The sequence below is a fragment of the Charadrius vociferus genome, unplaced genomic scaffold, assembly GCF_000708025.1.
Source record: "Charadrius vociferus isolate BGI_N301 unplaced genomic scaffold, ASM70802v2 scaffold270, whole genome shotgun sequence".
In the NCBI taxonomy this organism is placed as follows: Eukaryota; Metazoa; Chordata; class Aves; order Charadriiformes; family Charadriidae; genus Charadrius; species Charadrius vociferus.
Genome location: NW_009646411.1, coordinates 590 through 21982, shown reverse-complemented (window position 1 = coordinate 21982; position 21393 = coordinate 590). Strand labels below are relative to the sequence as shown.

General features: G+C 39.4%; 2 protein-coding genes across 2 annotated transcripts; one reads left to right on the top strand and one right to left on the bottom strand.

Moving 5' to 3' along the window:
• The first annotated feature begins 333 nt into the window (after positions 1-333).
• On the top strand, positions 334-17283 carry IWS1 (IWS1 homolog (S. cerevisiae)). The gene is made up of 14 exons (XM_009880324.1): positions 334-450; positions 6584-7298; positions 7881-8073; positions 8306-8363; positions 8711-8811; positions 9546-9696; positions 11253-11335; positions 11623-11752; positions 12939-13056; positions 13865-13976; positions 14179-14235; positions 14428-14539; positions 15134-15294; positions 17007-17283. Exons 2-13 carry the CDS (start codon positions 6617-6619, stop codon positions 15260-15262), a joined length of 1926 nt encoding a protein of 641 aa, XP_009878626.1. The 5' UTR covers positions 334-450; positions 6584-6616; the 3' UTR covers positions 15263-15294; positions 17007-17283.
• Positions 17284-20397: 3114 nt separating this feature from the next.
• On the bottom strand, positions 20398-20975 carry LOC104282343 (coagulation factor X-like; the record flags this gene model as incomplete). Its single annotated transcript, XM_009880436.1, has 1 exon — positions 20398-20975. A coding segment is annotated over one exon (578 nt), but the record flags the coding sequence as incomplete, so codon positions are not given.
• Between the last annotated feature and the right edge of the window lie 418 nt (positions 20976-21393).

The window sequence follows — 21393 nt, the reverse complement described above, 5'->3', positions numbered from 1 at the left end:
CGGGCCGGGTCCGCTGGCGTGATCGCAGCACGGCTGTCGTCTTATTATTAGTTCGCTGTTTTGATTGGTGTATCATTGCTTTCATGCGTGTTTTAAGTAGTTTTGTGGTCTCTTCGGGTGGTGTCTGTGGTGGGTTGGTTCTGTTCCACACCTTCACAGTAGATACCCTCCATTTCTCTATATTAGTGCGCTATCAGAACGAGAGGCTGGTTGTAGCACTGCCTGGCTCCGTGTTCTGTGAGGGCTCTGTTCACTCCCTGTTCGCTGTCAGTGCTCTTTTAAACGCTGGGAGATGTCACTGAGTTTTACTTTTCTTTTCTTAACTTCGGAGCAGATGATGGTGGAGCTACTCCAGTGCAAGACGAACGAGATTCGGGATCTGATGTTGAAGACGAAGGAAATGAGCAGCATTCTGGATCTGAGAATGGAAGTGTAGGGCACCATTCAGAGGTATCACTGGAACTTTGTCTAGATAAAGATTACTGCTCTGTTTGGTGGTTTTTTTATTTATTTTAAGAGTCATTACTCTTTTAACTGATGCTTAGGTGTTTGATTGTTCTTCAGGGTCCCATTGGGCAAAACTTAACTTCCAGAAGGAAGTGTGTCAGATAATCTCTTAACCAATAAGCAGGATAGGGTACTTCTTATGTTTTTTCTTGATTGTTATAATAGCAGTTACAGCTTTGTACTAGAAGAAGTTTAATATTGTTATACTCGATTGCTAGAAAATAAACTGTTAGGGTTTGAAATTCTAAGGACTGGTTTATGAGGAATTTGGAATTTTACCTCAAATTCTGCCCAGTAATGTAAAACCACACATTACGGAGGCATAGATTTCCTTGCCGAAGAATAAGTGCTATCCCTTCTTCCATCTTTCCTCTCAGATGTGAGCGTTGACACTCAGGTCTATTTTGTGCGATGTTTTCAGCTTGTCATTTTCAAAGGAGTAGGTCTGCATGTGGAACAGGAAGAGGTTAAGGTTCCTAAATGGGACCTCTTCTTCCTCTGAAGAGGTTCTTCCTTTGAGAAGCCTACATCCCAGGGTTGTGTTTGGGGGAGAGTCACTTAACTTGTGGATTGACTGTTTTGGTTGTAAAGAGATTCTGGTAAAAGTGAAGGTTCCCTTTAGATTTCTAGGACAGTTTTGTAGTTAATTTTAATTTTGGGGAATTTTTTTATGGCTTGAAATAGAATTACATCAGGTCTTACTAGGAAGGAATAATTTTGGCCTGTGAACTCATGTCTTCTGCTAGAAAAATTATGTTATGGAGAACTTTTTGATACTCATAAAAACTGTAATCAAAGCCATTTCATCTGTTCTGCATATTTTGTTGCACTTTATTTAAAGATCAGGATTGACTCTGGGTTTCCAGTGGTTATACATTTTAAAAATTGCTTCACATGCATAATGTGATATGCTGTAGAAGGCGGATGTGTGAAACAGCTCAACTCTGCTGTGGTATAACTTGCAGTCTCTTTTTTTTCCTCCACCTCTTTATTGAATTTATACTTCCCTCAGAGTTAGAAAGTAGATAAAGATTTTATATTTTTATAAATGAAAGTTCTTAGCACGTATTTGAATTTGAGTGTAAAGCAGATTTGGATTTTCTTATTTTTTAAAAGGTCTTGATATTGGCAAGGGGGATGGAACTTATGATTCTGTGATATTTACAATAGAAGAAATTGTTCTGGTGCAAGGCAGCATCTCTTACTGTGACAGTCAGGATTTTGGTGTGGGGGAGAATATGTGTTTCAGCATGGGAGAGTCTTTCAAAGGGATTTAGTACTTCTCTTTTGATGGAAAAAAAATATGGTGATGAGTGCATGGAGACTGATGTTGCTGCTATAATAATATTAAGCTGTTTCTGCTGTGCATGGAAATTTCGTCATTTGTTCTTACTCTTCTATACTTATGTGGGATTTTAATTTTACTTACTGGCAAAATAGTTGGAAATCTGGCCTAAAGAACAGGTAGTTGACTATTACTTAGGTCTTCAGTATGTCTTTTTCAGATTTAAATAACCAGAAAGCACTAGGACCTATTATCATTGTTAACTGATCCTCTTCATGTGTCTGCATTATTTTAAGGGTTTTGTTCTGTGATGGCTGTTGAATATTCCTCTGTAGATAAAATACTTCAGAAAGTTCATTTAAAAAAAAAAAAACACACCAAAAAAAAAACCAAACCAAACCCAAACTGAACTAAAACACCTTTCTGTCCAGTAGAAATGTGAACCTTCAAGCCTTAGTGCTTTATTTGATTCAGTTCAAAATCATAAGCATTTGAGTATTTTGTTTGGTATGAGGTCTTACATTTTTAGTCTTCCCTACATAAAATTCAAAATGCAATGATGTGGAGCAGCTGTCTCTGAAAGGAGTAGCTTTCAGTGATTCATCATATTATTTACCTGAAATATTCTCTCATCCTCTTATTTCCTTCATCTTTAGGAATATGTGGGAATGACACTCAAAGGTAATAAAACCTTTGAGACAGCCTAATCAGTTAAGTCCGTTTAATTACTATTTCATCTCTAATTTAGAACACAGATGTAGAGAATTGAAGTTTTAAACTTTCAAACTTTTTTTTTCAGGTTCTTAACTTAAAAGAAAAGGGGAATCCTGAGGAATTACTTATGTAGGTCTCAGGTATGTGGGTTTTTCTTTTCCACAATTCTTTTCTGGCTTTCCTTCCCCCAATCCCACTTTATCTATAAATGTTTTCCTTGATGTCCTTACTGATTCTGCTTTAGACAAATAGAATTAGATAATACGTAGTTTTAGTACAGTAATGAATATGGAATCATGTTTACAGTGTTTGTACAAGTCAGGCTCATATGGAAATCTTCAATAACTTAGATTCTTACACTTTCACCAAGTTGCTGCTGTCTTCATGAATTAAGTTATGGTTTGACTGTGACTGTTAACAAACATATACAAATACCTTAAAATTCTGAAAAAAGAAACTTGCTGATCTGCTTATGATGGTTATGTATGCCTCAGTTTAAAAGTTGTCATTCATGAGAATGTAGTGGATGGGTCAATTTTGTTGAACTTACTAAATTATCAAAGTAATACCTCTTAAAAGTGGCTCTATGTTGATCCAATGAACTACTTGCTAACTGAAATTTTTATGTAGAAGGATAACACTGTAAATTTGATTTTGATGTATTCCTTATTTTATACTGTACTAAAGCCTCATATAGAATTCTTTCAGTTAAAAAAAAAAAAGGACATCTCAATTAAAATGTTTATAGATAAAGAGGAGGAAGAAAAGAAAGCAAAGGAATTAGAGAAAAATGCAGTAGCAAGTACCTGAGACCTACTTGTTTTTGAGGATGTCTGATCTTTTATTTTAAGTAAATATTTGGAAAATGAAAAACATAAAACTCCAAAATTGAATACTTGATTTATTTGAAAACATCTTTTTAGAGACAAACTAGTTAAAAAAAACAAAAAAAACCCCACCAACAACAAAAAAAACCAAACCCAAAGGCAAGGGTGGAGGGAAGACGATCCTACAGGGTTTAGTCATCTTACTGTGAAGTTTCATCTTACTTCTTATATCAAGTATATTCCAAAATATTCACGGATTCATTACTTATATTCAGAAGACCCTTGCGCTGATGGCTGTGGATGGGGCCTGTCTGTTCTGTGTAGGCTCTGAGCGAGTCAGTTCTGCTTTGGAAGATGCTCAGTCACATTAATGTGCTGAGTCTTAGGTACTGCATGTCATCTCTCTTCTGGGTTTACTGACTTGACGAATATAACTGTGGTTTTAGGGTTAGTGCTGGTTGAGCTTTTCCAGACTCAGGACTAGTGTAGATGGTGCCTGTCTGCCCAGTCTGCGTAGGGGCACCTATATTATCTGGGTGGTTCCTCTGTAGGTGAATATATCACAGTAGAGTTCAGCGGCTGTAACCACTGGCATTCTGTGGAACAGAGCACTGTACAATCACAGTGTGAGCTAATTAGGACGCATGTCTGCTTTCAGTCCCCAAATATCTTCATTATCAAAAGTGATTGTCAGTTTGCAGTAACGGATTAGAGATTCAAGATATTGTAAAGTGCTTCAGTAATAACGCTGTATAATTGTAATGACTTCTTACCATGTATTTTGCATAGAAAGTTCCTTGTAATTTAGTAATATATTCTGAATAGGTGGATATATAACCTGCAGCCACACTTCTGACCTTAGAAACATTTAAGAATCATTATGGATTCCACTTGGCTTTTAGTTTTGTTTACTTGTTCACTTTTTAGACTGGTGGTCTGGAAGGTGATGAGCCTAATAGTTTAAACAGGAGTATTTGTATTTTCCTTGGTTTTGTTTAGCAAAATCCCTTATTGCTCCTGACATAATTATCAGTACCTATTCAGCATTAGTCATCTGAAATCAAGAGAATATAGACAAACGCACCAAAAATTAAATGGTAGAAAAATAAGGATTAAAGAATTTATATTGTTATAAACATCAGTTTGAGCATAGACATCTGGATTTTGATGACCTTACCTGTAACACTGCTGTAAAGTCTCTGTTTCCGGTTCTGTTTGCAGCTGCAGTTTTCTTTAATCTTAAATAATACAGTCAGAGAAAATAGATCACATACACATGTTGTTAGTTTATGTGGGAGAGGGCAATCAATTTTTTTTTTTTTAATGAAAAAAGAAGTAAATAAAACCCTGTAAGAAGCTGAGAGCATTTGAGCACGCGTATGGTCTTCCTTAGCTGTGCATCCTCAATTTTGTAACTTCATGTTACAGGATTTTGTAAGATTGTGTAATCTTCATGTTTAATTCTTTAAATTCCAAGTTCAGGTTTTAATAGAACCACGTTTCCTCTCTCTAAGGAGAAATGAGAAATACTGAATAATACCACCAGCACGATTCAAAGGACTAGCATCACTGTAGAGACAGGGACAAGCAGTAGAAAGAAAATTACTCTCAGATTATCACAGCAACTGTTTTGTAGCTGGTATCAAGTAACACTTGAAGTGAAATAGTGAAGTTGTATTCGAAATGCATGTTTTAAAATTATATAGTCCCAATTTTTTTTTCCTGTTGTGCAGTAACTTTCTATTAGCGATTCTGCAGTAATTTAGAAGTTACTGTTTTATCAATTGCTAGCCAAGGGAATAAATTCGTAAGGTCCAAAACCTTAAAAAGCAATGTGATTTACCACTTACATAATTCTGGAGGGAGTAGTTCCTAAGAGCAATTAAAATTAATTTTATTTATAATTTCTTCTTAATCATATGTTTTAAAGATTAATAGGATTATTTGTTGTAGGTGTAGGATAGATACACCTGCATTATTTTGTGTGGCTCTGAATGTGGCAGTAGAATGACTGTAGAAAGTCTGTCTTTCCAAGGAAATTAAATGGCTGAAAAAAAATTCTGGAAGCTTCAGGACATATAGGTGTTAACGTATCTCCTAGGACAATAAGTACTAAGTTTGCAAATACACTAGTGGAAGGAGTCCATAGCAGTGACAAAATCACCCCTGAGGAAGGCCTGGCTGAAGAGTGGAGTTGAGTGTGTAGAAAAGAAGGTCCTTTTACAGTATTGTTATTTTCAGCTTAGAACAGGATTATTGTGTCAGTAACTGTGAGAGGTGTACTGAGTTAATGAAATGAGTGTTTAAGAGTCATGTTGTTTTCTCGGGTAAATGCAATTGAGTTTTTTTTTTTCCTAATAGAAATTTGATGTTGTAGGAAAGATACAACAAGATGTTGCCAGTAATGATATTGACAGGTGGCTTGTGAAAGCTTTTTCCAGAAATGGAGCATGTGGCTCAGTATTTTTTGCCATGTAGAAAAAGACATAAAGGATTGTGTTTCAATTCTAAAGTTTAAAGAAGATTGCTGTATTTGTGCATAGGTTATCCTAGGCATGGGAGCTATCAGCTTAAGGGAGAGAAGCGTTGAATTTGTTCTTATATTCTTACATATTGAAAACCAAAAGTTGTTAACAATAATACTCTGAAAGGTCTGACTAAAACTTTATTCCTGTTTTTTGGTAGGCTGTTGGTCTCGATGTGTTCTTAAATAAGTTTCCTTGGCAAATAAGAAAGGGCACAAGCTCTTTTGAGCTTCACTTGGAAAGTAATGCACATGCAGTTTCAGTAAAATGTATTTCATACAAAACCCCGTATGTTTGAGATCTTAAGAAAAAGACAGTTACAAGTGCGAGATAATGTTTCTTGCCTTATTACTGAGGTTTTGGACTAAACCACTTTGAAGGCCTGATTTTTTCAAATAAAAGCACTAAGTATTTAACCTCGAGGAACTGGACCCTTCTGAGATACGTTATTTCAAGTGGTTTTTAAATTCTGTTACCATTTCCAAAATACGATTGAGCTGCAGGGTGGACAGGCTTCCATTGATCTCTTCATAGTTTTATTGATCCTGAAGTATTTGATAGTCCTTTGATGCAAATTGTCTAATAATTATTTCTGTATAGAAAATATTTGTTTGTAGTACCTTGGGTAATCAAATTGGAGGAAGGACAAGCAAAAATTCAGAATGTTTTTTGTTTACTTTTTTAGGTTTTTTTCTTAGTTGCCTGAGATTATTTTTCTCTTTCAGAATGAACACAGTGATGGAGATGATGATGGGCAAATGGGAGAGTCTCATATGACAGACTCTGAAAATGAAGATATCCCAAGGCAAAAAGACAGTGACTCAGATAATGAGGAGCCTGCGAATCACAATGTAAGTGATTCAGACAATGAAGCAGCTCGTGGAGGGAAAGACAGTGATTCTGATACTGAGGACCGTCCAAATCAGCATTTAAGTGACTCTGAAAATGAAGATGCCTTAAATCATCGAGCAAGTGACTCTGAAAATGGAGAACCCCACAGGGATCACAGTAGTGATTTTGAAAATGAGGAATCGCACAAGCAGCCGGCCAGCGACTCAGAGAGCGAGGAGCTCCAAAAGCAGCCAGCCAGTGACTCAGAGAGCGAGGAGCTCCACAAGCAGCCAGCCAGCGACTCGGAGAGTGAGGAACTCCGCAAACAGCCAGCTAGTGACTCGGAAAGCGAGGATGTTTCCAGACACAAACAAGAAGTAGAATCTGAGGATAGTGATGGGGAGGACAGGAAGGAGGAGGTGCAGAATGATTCTCATCATTCAGATAATGAACACGTAAGGGAAGGATTTCAGGGCTCTGACAGTGACGAGGAAGCTCCTAAGAGACGAAAAATATCGGACAGTGATGAAGAAGAGAAAGAGGAGGAGAAGACAGTGAAGAGGAAAACGGCTATCCTTTCTGACAGTGAGGATGACAATGAGAAAACACGTAAGGAACTGTAGTCTGAAAATAAAAACGTGATGTGGCAAGCAGTAGTGTTAGAGTTAAATCATTGTTTTTGTGTGAAGAAAGCATCTAAGATAAATACGAAACCGTAAAGCAAATTTATTTTAAGAGCACGACTGCATTTGTAGAGGCTATTGTTCCAACTACCTTTCTGTGTGAATGTATATATAATACTTTTGAGTAATAAGTAGGTGTAACAGAAGTAAAAGAGGAGACTACTGCAGTGATCTTGCTTTATACTGTCATGTTGTCATGTCAACTATTCCTGTTAGTCATTTCTCTACTTTGTTGTTATTTCTGTAGTCGATTTTCCTCTGGGGCTGAGTGTCAGTTTTGAAATTACAAGTTTTTATGTATAGGTGTGGTGTATGGAAACTTCAGTTACTGATTGAATAAAACAGATTTTAGAATGGATGTGTTTTTTAAGAAATGGCAATGATTTTGTGTAGGAAGGCTAGTCAGCTTCCCTCTTGTCCAAATCAAATTTGAGAGAATAGTTTTTTGAGAGTACCAGTTGTTACCTCTGTTACTAGGACATGTAGTAATGCTCCTTTCTGTTGGCAGCGGCAAAAAAAGTACGAATCCTTTCTGATGCTGAAGAATCAGATAGTGATGCTGCTTCAGAGAAATCTGACAAAAGGAAGAAAAATATTGTATCAGATAGTGAGGAAGAAGAAGAAAGAAAAGAGAATGCTGGGAAGAAAAAAGAAGAGAAAGATCTGTTTGGCAGTGACAGTGAATCCGGAAATGAACAAGAGTAAGTGCTTCTGGGAATACGAATTCCTTCAGGGTTGCAGATAGTATGGCTGGTTGTGAGTGGAGAAGGGATGAATCCCAACCAGAGAATGATTGTCCACCTTCATTGGTGGTGTGAAGAGGAAGGTCAGTAGTAGGTGGCAGAATGAAAGGTGAATCTCCACACAGTCATTAGAAAATGCACTTCTCACTGTTGCAGTTTAAATAGATAAACATTACCGTTACCTTCACAGGAACCTAATTGCAGATATATTTGGAGAATCTGGTGATGAGGAAGAAGAGGAATTTACAGTAAGTGTTATTGTGAATGTCTCTTGCTTACTTGCTAGATCTAATCTTCATGAGAAGGTACTCCAGAATGACTCTTTAGGTTTGAACTCATTCAAGGCTATGCTGTATCAGGGAAGCTTTATATTTGCTGGGCTCACTGAGGTAGTCTTTGGGTTAGGTAACATTTATGGCTCTTCTGTTGGGAGAGTTACTGGTTTGAAGGTCACAGGCAGAACTAGGAAGCCTTTGTTCCTCTTTCTTCTCGATCCTCTGCAGACTTATCTGAAGCTTTTAGAGTTTGTGTCAGGTGTCTGAGTAGATGTTCAATCTTAATTCATACGCTGATTTGCACTGTCTTTACCCATCAGGGTTTTAACCAGGAAGATTTGGACGAAGAGAAAGGTGATGCAGACATGAAGGAGACAGCGGATGAATCGGATTCTGATGATAATATCAAAAGAGGGAAACAGTAAGTCAATGTGTTACGTACTCCTTTGTTAATAGCAAATGCAAGATTTTAGTGTCAGGTCTCCTCCAAAGACTGAATAGACTTCTTGGTTTAGAAAGACACGGGACTATGTTTCTGCAGAAAGTTTGTTCTCATAAAGTGTGACAGAAGGTCCTCTCTCAGCTTGTACAGTTCAGTCACTTGGCAGTCCATACCAGATTACCTACACTGCTTCAAAGAATAGTATTTCATGGTTTGCATCAAAACCTGAGTAAAATTAACATCTAAGCAAACAAACATCTAACTCTACTTCAAGCAGTTCAGCATTGGAGTCAGAGGTGTGTTTCTCTGCTGGTAAGGGACATGCCATCAGCATGTTTCCTTTTTTCTTCTGTCCGCTCCAGTAGCGTCAGAGCAGTGTATTGCAGGTACAGGAAAGCTAAGTCCTTGCCAGCTTCAGTGACAGCTTTAGCACGTTTTAAACCCTGGATATTACATGTGTGTGTGTTGTTAGCTATTTCAGCAAGGTCTTGTAGACTTCTAAGGGCATTTCAGAGCCACTGAAACCCTTTACTAGTTCCCCAGTTTGTATACTGAGGATACTAATTATTTTACGGGGACATTGAGACATAATGCTTGTTGCTTATTTGAGAATTTTTGAAAGGTTATGCTGCAGAAATACAAAATCATTTCCTCAAAAGACAGTAATATGGACCCTCTTCTGACTGTCAGCAAACTCTCTTCTTGCATTTCAGTATGGACTTCATGTCAGATTTTGACATGATGCTGCAACGAAAGAAGAGTATGAGTGGCAAGCGCAGACGAAACCGTGATGGTGGAACTTTTATTAGTGATGCAGATGACGTGGTCAGTGCTATGATTGTGAAGATGAATGAAGCTGCTGAGGTGAGTTTTCTAGGCTCCACAGCCTGGTTCCATTCTATGGGAAAATCTTGTGATCAGTAAAATACAGAAACCTGGCTGGTACTCAGGAGGAGTAATCTCAACACTATGGAAAGCTTCCAATAGCTAAATAACTGCTTTAAATGTTATTCTACTATTCTGAAATTCTTCTGTGAATTTGGAGAAAATGTTTATTCATTTTAAAGATTAAAATTACTTGACTTGGTAAACTTTGATCAGCTGAGATCAACTGTCCTACATGTTCTATACAATATATAAATAAGTATATGCAACACTGAGAAAGTGACTATGTTTTAATTTCATCATACAATTACTAGCATATGTAGTACTTCAGTGTTTGTTCCTGAGAGGAAGCCTTTTCTAAACTGTTTGAATGACAATACTGTTATGTAAATGATGGTAGAGCAACAGAATTAAGGGAAGTTCCACCTTGGCAGACTGCCTTTTTCAAGGAGTCGTGTTTAATACGTTACTGTGTACGGTTTATTGGGGTCTTGTCTTTTGTCGGGTATCTTCTGTTGTGATTGTAGTTTTGTTGCAGTAACAATCAAATTAATGAATAGCACTGCAAAACACATTTAAAAGCATTTGGGGAGGAATGCACAGGGAACTTTAGATAGAGAAATTGTACAAATAATACTAAATAAAGAATCTTCCTGAGAACAAGAACGATACTGTGTTTGGGGAGGAAGGGGTGAGTGAGATAGTGATCTGGGAGACTAACTGAGACTTTCCTGGTCTTTGAAATGATTGCCAGATGTTTCAAATGAAGCCATAAAGTTTGAAATACTGGAGAGAAGGACGAGCTGATCTCCAGCACTGTGGTGTCTTAAGTTCTCTTATCATGTGCCTGTCAAACTGTTCTGGGGCATGAAGAGGGGCAGAAGGGCATTAGAAAAATCTCTCCCTTGCAAGAAAAAAAACATTGTGCAGAAAGAGCATTCAGTGGGTTAAGATGAGTGGAAAGGCATTACCACAACAGTGACTTTATGGCCTTGGATGATAGTCACTTTGAAACACAGACTTTGCTTTAGCACATGATGCACAGTTATATGCTCTTACATGACTTCATTCTAAAGCTTGAGGTTAACCACTTACATTCTTAGGTGAAATGAATATGCATATTCTCACTACTCATTGTTTTGGTTAGCTATTTTTCTGTTGTGCAGGTGAGATTTTACTAACAAAGTTTCTAGGTTAGCTATGCATAGCTAGCATGGAGGACTCTGCAGATCTCTAGTTCATTGCAATAGACAGTAATCATGAAGTAGAAAAACATGTAATTCTAGGTGGAATCTCCTATTGCGATGCTTTTAAGGAAAATGTTGGCTAAGGTGGGGGAATCCTTTCTTAAGGTAATTCATCATACAGTGTGTTTTAGGGCTGTAAGAAGATACAGCAGGGTACAAAGTTAGTGTCATCCTGCCAAAGATGCACTTCTTGTTTGATAGATAGACTAACCTTTTCCTGTAAATGTTGTAAGGGATGAGAGCTGCTGATTTCTTTTGATTAATTTGCACTTCTTCAACTCCCTACAGGAGGATCGACAGCTGAATACTCAAAAGAAACCAGCACTAAAGAAATTAACTTTACTGCCAACTGTAGTTATGCATCTTAAAAAGTGAGTTGTCATTGTCCCAGTTAATTACCGTCTTGGGGATTATTGGGAATTCAGTAGATTTCATAGAGTAACATTACAGTTACACTGAGTATGCAGTGAAACACTTCTGTTTCTTCCAAGTAAATGCTGGAGCTAGGTCGCCTCAAAAACCTAGAATTCTACCTAATTTTACGTGTTAATTTATATGAGACAAACTCTAATGCACTATTGTGCTGAAGGAACATCACATCTTAGGATTTTGATGTATTAAATGACGTTGTGGCTTATTTTTACTTTAAACTTTCTAGGCAGGACCTCAAAGAAACTTTCATTGATAGTGGTGTTATGTCTGCCATCAAAGAGTGGCTTTCTCCTCTTCCAGACCGAAGTCTGCCGGCGCTAAAGATAAGAGAGGAGCTTCTGAAGATCCTGCAAGAGGTTTGAAACTGACTTGTAACCATATTTGATTTGTGACTTCCCTAAAGCACGTGATGGTAAAACCATAGAGAAGTGTTTGGTGATAAACATACTGTAGACTGCTACCATTGGGCCATGCAGTGGAGTACAGAAAGAAACAAACTGCAAAATAGATGTGTTTGTTTAAAAGTTGCATCATTTTAATGAGTCTTATGTTGTTGATATGCTGTCTAGCTGAACAAAATTTGGCTAGGGAACTTAAGGTACTTAATTGTTGTTACAAAAATTTTGCCCATGTTCACAACAAAGCGAATAGCTCTGCTAGCGGCAGGCCAGAAGGCATTTCTGAGAGTCTCAAGTGAACTACACACATGAAGTTCTGTACCCTCTGTCAGGGAGTTATGTGCTATGGCATTTCTATATTCTTGATAAATCTGAACTGCTTAGTCACTTGGCATCTCTCATTCTCAGTGGCTCATACACTGTTACTGGTCATGTTAATGTCTTTGCCATGTTCATAAAAGAAGCGTGGCATAGTCTTGATAGTAAAGTAGAAGTGCAGTTTTTCTTGCAACACTGCTAGCTGGCTTTATTTGACTGAAGCCCTAGAAATATTTCTCCTTGCGAAGAATTTGCAGAGTTCTGCCTGAATTTAGATTATTTGGCCTTGCCTGCCTGTTTCAGGTTGATGTACAAAGTGTGCAGTTCCCTGTTGGATGAGATGTTCGTTTGTTGGTTTAGTGCAGTCACTTGCTATGTATCTCTCAGTGTTTCTGTCTGGTGGTCCCTTCTCTCTTCCGGCCTATTAAAGTGTGCAGTGCACCAGGAAGCCCATCATACTCAGTGTAGACTTTAAGCGTTTGTAGCTAAGCTGATTACTTGAATATTTTTGCCACCTAAGTTTTTATCTTTATAAAATGAATGCTTTGAAGGCAGTAACTCAATTCTTGGGTTATATAAGCAAAAGACCGTTTGGAGTAAATAGTTCTGGAAACTTAATTTTGTGTATAAAACCCAAGAATATTAAGGCAAATTTCTAGTTTTTGGTGTTTGATACTTTAACCAATTCCTAGTGGGACAGTGAAAAATACTAATTTTTTCAAGCTTATTGTGAAGGTGGCTTTTGGTCTTCTTTCAAAGTTCAATAACACCATTAATGTTCAGACACCATTTCTTGCTGTTTTATGACTTTTCCTTTGTTCTGCAGCTGCCCAGTGTGAGCCAAGAGACCCTGAAGCACAGTGGCATTGGACGAGCTGTGATGTACCTCTACAAACACCCCAAAGAGTCAAGACCTAACAAGGATATGGCAGGGAAACTAATCAGTATGTAAACCTTCCTTCACCTTGTGTCAGTGAGAGTTCACTGAAAGTTTAATTTCTGCATCAATCTTTCCGTTGCCTGTTTTTTGCTGTTGTCTGTAGTAGAATTAATTCTGCAAAGTCAGAATCTCACTAACCTGTTTTAGTACTTTGTTCGTAGAGCTCTTAACAAATGCTGTTACATTAATTTCTGCATGCACATTTTTCTGTTTCTTTCATTCTTGTTCTAAACCAGAGGATGGCATTTATTTTGCCCAGATAAACCAAAGGATGGCATTTATTTTGCCAGACTTTCTTGTCTAGTTGTGCAGACCTCATGTATGTGCTACTAAGTCAGGAAGGTGCTGCCAGAAGACTGTTTATTCCATGGACTTTAGAGAGACCTTGGATGACTAAAAGTTTAGTTTGTAGGCAGCTGTAGTCTTATGTGTAGTGCGTTCCATCCTGAATGACTGCAAAGCGATTAGAAACTTGTTCTGTTCTTTAGGAACTATTTCGCTTATTTCTAAAATAATATTCTCTACGGTATGCCGGAGTTCCTGACACCTAAGTATTCTAAGAGCTGAGAGAGGTTCTAAAAGAGCAGGCAGCAGCACTAAAGAGACTTCGCGGATGAAAGCTCGCTCTTAGTCTCCACAAGGCTGGATTTCTCCTTGAAATGTTGAGAGATTAAAAATCATTTGTTTGGTTGAAAGGAAGCATAAATACTTGCCATAAACTTTGAAAGCTATATTTGGTCACCAGAATGATTTGGAGATAAACTTCAGAGGCCTAGTGTTCATTAACCAATTTATTTTCTTTTTTATAATAGATGAATGGTCTCGACCCATCTTTGGCCTTACCTCGAATTACAAAGGCATGACAAGAGAAGAGAGGGAACAGAGAGATTTGGAACAGATGCCTCAGCGAAGGAGACTGAGCAGGTAGGAGTAGCACACAGAAACATGAAATCCTTCTTTCTTTCTAAGACTCCATCGAGGAGAAACAAAGTGGTATGTAAATATTAAGGGAAATAAAAGGATAATAAATTATGACCTCTCTCTTCTTTTACCACACTTGACTGTCTTTTAAAAGTACTGTCTTTCTATGTGTATAAATGCCTATAAAATTTCATTTTTCTTGCAGCTCTGGCGGTCAGACTCCCCGCAGGGACCTGGAGAAAGTGTTAACTGGGGAGGAAAAGTAAGTTGGAGTTTTGTTTTTAAATTTTTATTAGAAAAAAGTATTTTAATGGTACTAACAACATCACAAGTGTTTTTTGAGGTTTTAGAAGCAACGGTTATGCAGCGTGTTGCACAGGTAGAACATGCTATATTGCATGTAGTTCTTTCTGTATAAGATTTGTCTCTAACAGTCGCATCTCTTTTTCTGCAGGGCTCTTAGACCCGGAGACCCCGGGTTCTGTGCCCGTGCGAGGGTGCCAATGCCCTCCAACAAGGACTATGTGGTCAGGCCGAAGTGGAACGTGGAGATGGAGTCCTCCAGGGTAAGCACTGTGGTGTGGGGATGGCTTAGTGACTCTGCCTAAGCTGTCTCTGGTTAAGCCTGGGAATGTGGCACCTTACTGCTGTTCTTACTGCACAATAGGGTGGTTCTTCTAAGTGTCTCTTCTAATTTGAGTAGATACTAAATTCTGCTATCAAGTGGGCTGTTTTAAGCTCATCAAATACTCTCACTCAGGTATTGTTTCTTCTCTTAACAAAAAGAGATTTTCATGTTAACGCTTCTAGAGTTTCTCTGTAGGGTAAGAATCTGATTACAGGCCTCTTATTTTAGAGTGTTTTGAGCTAAAGCGCTGCAATTCAATAAGTGTGTCACTGATATTTTTATACCTCTCCCATTCTTTGTATCATGTTCTTCTGATAATATTCCCATTTGGGAAAACTTGAAGGTTTTGGTAAATATTAACAGTTCCAGTAGAGGCCTTTGCCTTGCTTTATTTGGTTCATCCATCTACCTTGTACAGTTTACTTTAAAAGCGAAGTAGGTGGTAGAACACATGTAAATGGAAGAAGTAATAATTACTGTGCTTTCTGCTGTTATCTCTCCTTCTGTGCATTAATTGAGATATTGTTTCTAGCCCGGGACTATTAAGAGAGGTATTAGTCGCTTGGAAAAACACAAGAGACGGTTTGCTGAACAGAAACGACTCAGCAAAGTACATCGGGCCATCAAGTTCAGCATTGAAGGCAACAGGATGCCCCTGTAGCCATGATACTCTGCCTTCCCCAAGTTTGCGAGGTATCCCTCAAGGGAGGTGTGACCAGTGCATGTGCTTCAGCTGTCGGCAGTTTGCACATACAGGAAAGGAGTGTGTACACCTTAACTTAAACTTGGAAAACTCTCCTCGTATTCTCTCATGTCTGTACTGTGACCTAAAAGGGAACTTGTACAGGAAAAATAGGCTGTAGCACATAACATCTGCCACGATACCTGCCTCGACAGCTTTAGGGTATGAAGGTATTAAATGAAAATACCTGTACTCAAAAATAGCTTTGCACCACCTATGGTTTTGAACGCTGTTCCGACTTAATTAGGTTCTCCAGGTTTACCTGAACTGACATGCAGGAGTTCTTAGCCCTCAGTATAGGACCTTATGTCACTGGATACTAACATCTGTGGCTGATGTTTTACTGGTACAAAGTAAGGTATTTTTCACACCTACTTTTTCAAGAAGTTGAGTGATGTGAGACTTGACTTAACGGGGGTGGTTGATGGGAGACAGAGAATGAGACCTCTGCGGACCAGGGGGAGAAGAATCCCCCACTGTCAATGCAGGGTGGAGGGAGATCAGTCAATGACACATCAATGTGGGAAATGTTTTGACAATTTCTAATCTGCATTTCAGTTCTGTGAGCAGGGTCGCCACAAACTAATAGTGATAGGAAGAGCCTAGCACAAACGGTAGATAACTGTTGAGTTTGAACTTCATATTTATTTGTTTAAAAAAAAAAAAATTTTTTAAAATCACTGTGAAATTCCAGACATAATTTCAATGACTAGTGAATAGTTTTATGAATAAAGTTTATTTGAAGATCAGTGTGACAGGAGCGCCTTCCTCAGTGATGGGAACAAGAGGTTCAGTTTCTAATAGATGTCTTCTGTCAGATATTAAGGAGCATGTTCTGGATATCTCTGTTTCTCCCAGACTTAAAGGTGTGAAGTTCGCATAATTTATTGTTTCTGTTGTCTATAGTTAGAGCAAATTGTGTTCTCAGAAGTAATGGCTATGGATTGGAAGGTCTTTGCTGTTTGTCTTTTCAGTGGTGTTTCTTTACTGAATCACTGTATTTTATCTGTGCTAAAACTGCTGTGTCATCTCAGTTTCCAATTTGCAGTTAAAATACAGAGATGAAATGCAGTAACTCCTCTAATAACTCATATGTTCAGCTTAGGCATTTCTTTTGCTTCCCCCTACACCCTCCCCCCCCGAATAATCTTTTGCTTTATAAGTACTAATCAGTAACCTTTAAAATAAATTGCGGTTTGGAATTGGATCTGTCAACTCATTCCACCTCAATTACTTTGTATTTGTATCTAAAAATCTTCCCCCACAGGAAGCCTTTATGTGTGACACCATAGAGCAGTGTATTTCTGACACGAAACTCCAGCCAATATAGATACGAAACTATTCCAAACTGTATATTCAGCCGGCGTGTGAACAACTAACGTGGTTATTAATCCCTGTAATGTGAAAGCTTTACTGTGTGGTGTTTGTGAGCGCGACTGCCTCCATATATGCAATGCGTATATCGGGGGAACCATTTTATCCACTTTGTGGGGAGAATATGTGCACACGTGCACGTACGTACACACACGCCACGCACCCCCCACCTGGAACCAGTGGCTTCATCACCTCCCTTTTGCAGGTTTAACCTTGCATGCATTGCTTTTCTTAAACCTCTGGGACGTCTGCTTTTTTTCAGTGGTAATTATTAGTTTTATTTTTTAAGTTCCAGGGGACCTCTAAGAAAGGGGTGAGTCGACTGGACAAACAGATGCGGAAATTCACAGATATCAGGAAAAAAAGCAGATCAGCCCATGCAGTGAAAATCAGCATTGAGGGCAATAAGATGCCATTGTGACCCTTCACAGAATACCCCATGATCTCTGCTGTAAGACAATACACCCATAGACTCTTGAGAGACCTTTAAATTTTTTAACAACTTGTTTGGGTTTTTTTAGTGAATCTTTAAATTGTTGGTTCAGGTTCTGGTATAAGATGTTGTCTGAGGACTGTGAATATGGGGACTTCTTTCTCCTGATTGTATTTAAATTTGCTCTATTGTGTCCTTTGTACAGATCACTTATTTGTTGTATTGCAATACTTTAGACAATAAAACATCTTCTGTTTTTCTGGGGGGCTGTCTGTTGATTGCTCAAGGGACTGTATGTGTGGACCAGCTGATATGTGGAAAAGCTGCCAATTGTTAATTTTCTGTTTACCATTGTCCATTTCCTCTTTATTCAGTGCTTTTTTCATATTAATCAGTTCTGTCTTTGGAGATCTACATATATTGGTTTTCATAAGAAATACTGACTGTCTTCCGCTCGAAGGATCTAATTTTTCATGAAAGCAGGATGGAAAGTTCAAGAGAAGACCAGCAGACAGACCACTAGAAATTCCAGCGGCTCCCAGCAAGTGCTTGACGTCAGACAGACAGCAGTATTTCACGTCTACTGATCCTCCGTGCGAACGGCAGAGCCTTCAAGGGTGGCTGCTATGGGAGAGCAGAGGGCTGCAGCTGATGGGTTTTTCTGTGGTGTGTGATAAATCATTTTCAAAGTGAGCCAGACTTTGGAATCAAGGTTAGCATGACTGCCCAGGAACACTGAACATCAGATTACTGGGCGCTTCCTTTTTGGGTGCTCTATGCAGCACTTAATGCTGATACTGCTGTGACTTATTTTGTAGTGTTGAAAACCATGTGATTTTTTTTCGCTTGTTTTACTTTGGTATTTGGGTAGCTCAAATGTGTGTTGCTCTGTAGCCCACTAGTGACTTTCTGAAAAGTTTATTTTACCGGTGGTAAGGAGAAGGTTCCTATCTCCTTTAGGGGAATAATGCTGCTATTGCTTTGTTCCTCTTGCTACAGAAAGACAGCAGAGCGGCATTTTGTACCTCTGCTTCTTTACCTCTCCCTCTAAAAATGTTTTTGTCTGCTGAGCTTGCCTACAAGAGCAGGGTTCTCCTTGCATGGATAGCTGGCAGTTGGGATTTCAGTAAGGTGGTTACCTTCGTTCCGGGGGAGCACAGCCCTTTCGCTGTAATTTGTGGTTTGTAATTCTGTGAATTCGTGGAGGTAGGGATGTTGGTGTTGGCTGACTTAGCAGCACTTGTCTCTGATCAGCAGCATCTGCTGGCACTGATACTGGAGAAAATGTAAGTAAGTATGTCAGTAGTCACATTTCAAATGTGCTCCTGCGGGACTGTGGCAATAACACAAAGCTGTGTGCTGGGACACGAACGTGATGCACAACCTGAAGGAGGCTGCCTGCGCTGGATGGAGCTGACTAAAGGAATGCGGCTTGTAAGACTACTTCACCTGCTGGTGCCAGGTACGCTTATGACACAGTAGCCGCCCTCAGGTGTGTGTTTTTAGCATGCTGAGAGTTTCAAGGGTTTGGGTGTTTGTTTTTTTTCCCCATTTTTTTAAATTAAGAATTTACTGAAAGACAAGGAATTCCTCACTGCCAACTGCAGGTGCAGTTGTGTGAGCAGTAAGTGACTGTTGTAGAGCTGTTCGTACCCAGGTACCATTTGGCCCTGAAAGTCTTATGGGTTTAGGGTGCTGCCCATGCCCCCCCCCCCCCTTTTTTTTTATTGTACATAGTTCTGGTAGTGCAGTCATGGTGGGCTGTGGGCTACTTTTAAATCCTAAGAGCTTTTTCCTTGAAGTACCTACCCTGGTGTCTTGTGCAGTCCTAGTACAGTTTCTTGCTATCAAAATTAATAAGAGCTGGGCATCGCGTGCTCTGAGGCAAACAAGAAGGGTCTGTTTCTTGTGGTGCGGTAATGAACTTTTACAAGGCTTTGAACAGAGCTGAGGGAGAACAGAGCCCCTCATGGCTGTGAGCGCTGGGTTTTTTAAAATTAAAACTTTGTAGTGAATTGTAAGAAATGTCAAAAAATCAAATGGGTCACAAAGCCCAACTATTAGTTGCAGCAGAAAGAAGTAACTGAGGACAAAGCTACAGAGATGGATGGCAATGTAGGTATGCAAAGGGGCTAATTCATTGGGGGATATTGCTCTGGCCCACAGGTAGGTTGTTTCACTTGCATTTTTGGCATCGAGCGCTTTTTAAGTACGTGAAGTTTCTGCTGTGTGGGGAAATAGACTTCTTAGAGGGATGGTGGGAGGCACACCATGAGTCTCCCTTTGTTATAGGGTGATAGAAAAGTTGTTTATTGCTGTGGTGGTGTGTTGGCTTTTCCCCATCAAGGGTGTTCACAAATACTTCATATCCAAATTACTGGTTTCCATCAAAAACTGGGTGAAGTAAATTGTGTACATGAGGGGCTGGGGGTTGTCTTCAGAATAAAGAAATAGGGGTTTCTTTCTTCGAGGAAAAAGTATGAAAAATGGACAGTTCTGTTACTTGCACTGTGGTGTAGTTCCACTGTTGTAGTGCTGTGCCCGGAGTGGGATGTGCCTTTTCTCGCCAGAGTCACGCAGAGCACAGGGGACAGTGTGTCCTCACAGCCCCCGCTAATTATTTATTTCAGAATTCCACCATACACACACTCCTTTTATGTTTCTCCAGCTGCAGCTGTGGGGGACTCCCTCTCAGACAGTTGCGCCAGCGCAGTCTGTAATACAGTACTGCATACAGACATTGGGGGCGGTGTCAGAAAACATTTGTATTATGGTAAACTGAATTGTACCTGAGGTAACAGTTCTACTTGGTGACAAAACTTTACAGGTCTGTAACTGTGGTGTTCAGCGCGGTGTTTCATAACTAGAGGACAGACACTACCAGAAATGCTCTTCTTTCCTAAGCAGTTAACTCACAGAGAGGACTGTTTGCCTGGTTTTGTCATACACATGCAGGTTTAAGAAATTGAAAGCTTTTTCTTTCTCTAAAAAAACCCCACCTCTCTGACAGGAACTTACATTAAGAAAAGTTGTAGTTGTCTCCTTTGTTATTTGCAGAATAGGTCTTTATTATACACAAGTATTTTACTCAGTAATACTCGAGTGAACAATTTAGCCATTTATGGTAGAGACTCAAAATTTCTTTGAAGATAATCTCGATTTTACACCTGTAAGGACAGGGACTACTTCGTGTCTTAGACTCAGACACTCTGTAATAAGAGAATTATCCCTGTGTTTAAGGATGACATTAAGAAAAGTTAATGTAAGAGTTTTCAGAATCTGCTACACTTTCAACAATCTCTTTAATCCATGGGATATAATTGGATACCCTGGTATACACACCGTATTTTCCTTTTTCGGCACAGCCCTCACCCCAGCTTACAATTCCCAGGAGGAACCAAGTGTTGTGGTAAGACACAGTGAAAGGGCCACCACTGTCCCCTTTGCAGGCGTCTGCAGCCTCAGTGTTGTACCCCGCACAGAACATGTTGTCGGTAACGAGTCTGTCTGTTGACCGCTGACAGGTCTCCATGTTTACGATGGGCAGCCGCACTTTCATGAGAAAGCGCAGTGTGGAACCTCTGTCATGAGTGGCACCCCACCCGCTCACCATCCCTACGCTCCCCTCTTCTGAGAGCAGGGTGGCAAGGGTAGGGCTTGGAAGGCAGATGGGAATTACGTACTCATTAAAAATAACGTCGCTGCTCAAGTACAGCAGTGCTATGTCACCGTTGTAGTCATTTGAATCGTAATGGGGATGCGTCCAGCTCCGTTCCACATCAATCTTCTGTTCTTTGAATTCTCTTTGGTATTTGTCAAAGTCTCCTGCAGTCACAAGTTAAAATGTTAAGCAAACTGTGAACAGCCTGTCTGGTGTAGCCGGGGGGGAACAGGAAGGACAGCGCCTTAATGCTTTGTCCTTTTGTCCTGAGAAGGCACAGACCAAAACAAATCATGCTCTGTAACAGAAATTTCTTACCAGTTTGCCCTTCAAAGGCAAAACAAAGGTGTTGACTGGATGAACAGAAACTTAGAAAGATTACGGCTTTGGGCCAGGGACTTTACCATAAATGTAAATGTGTTTCAGTAAGCACTGGTTTTTGAACAGTTTGAGCTTCCTTGGGGCTTCGTGTTTCACCCTTGGGGACACAACATAAGCATTAAGACACAGTCATGGCTGAGGCTGTTTCCTGTCAGTTATCCAGTGCTGTATTCTGTTTGCTGCTCTGGCATATCTCTTTTC

Coding starts and splice junctions, on each gene's coding strand:
- IWS1 (XM_009880324.1), top strand. CDS start 6,617: ATGGGAGAGTCTCATATGACAGACTCTGAAAATGAAGATATCCCAAGG. Junction 7,299..7,880: donor GGATGACAATGAGAAAACAC/GTAAGGAACTGT, acceptor TTCTGTTGGCAG/CGGCAAAAAAAGTACGAATC. Junction 11,336..11,622: donor GTAGTTATGCATCTTAAAAA/GTGAGTTGTCAT, acceptor TAAACTTTCTAG/GCAGGACCTCAAAGAAACTT.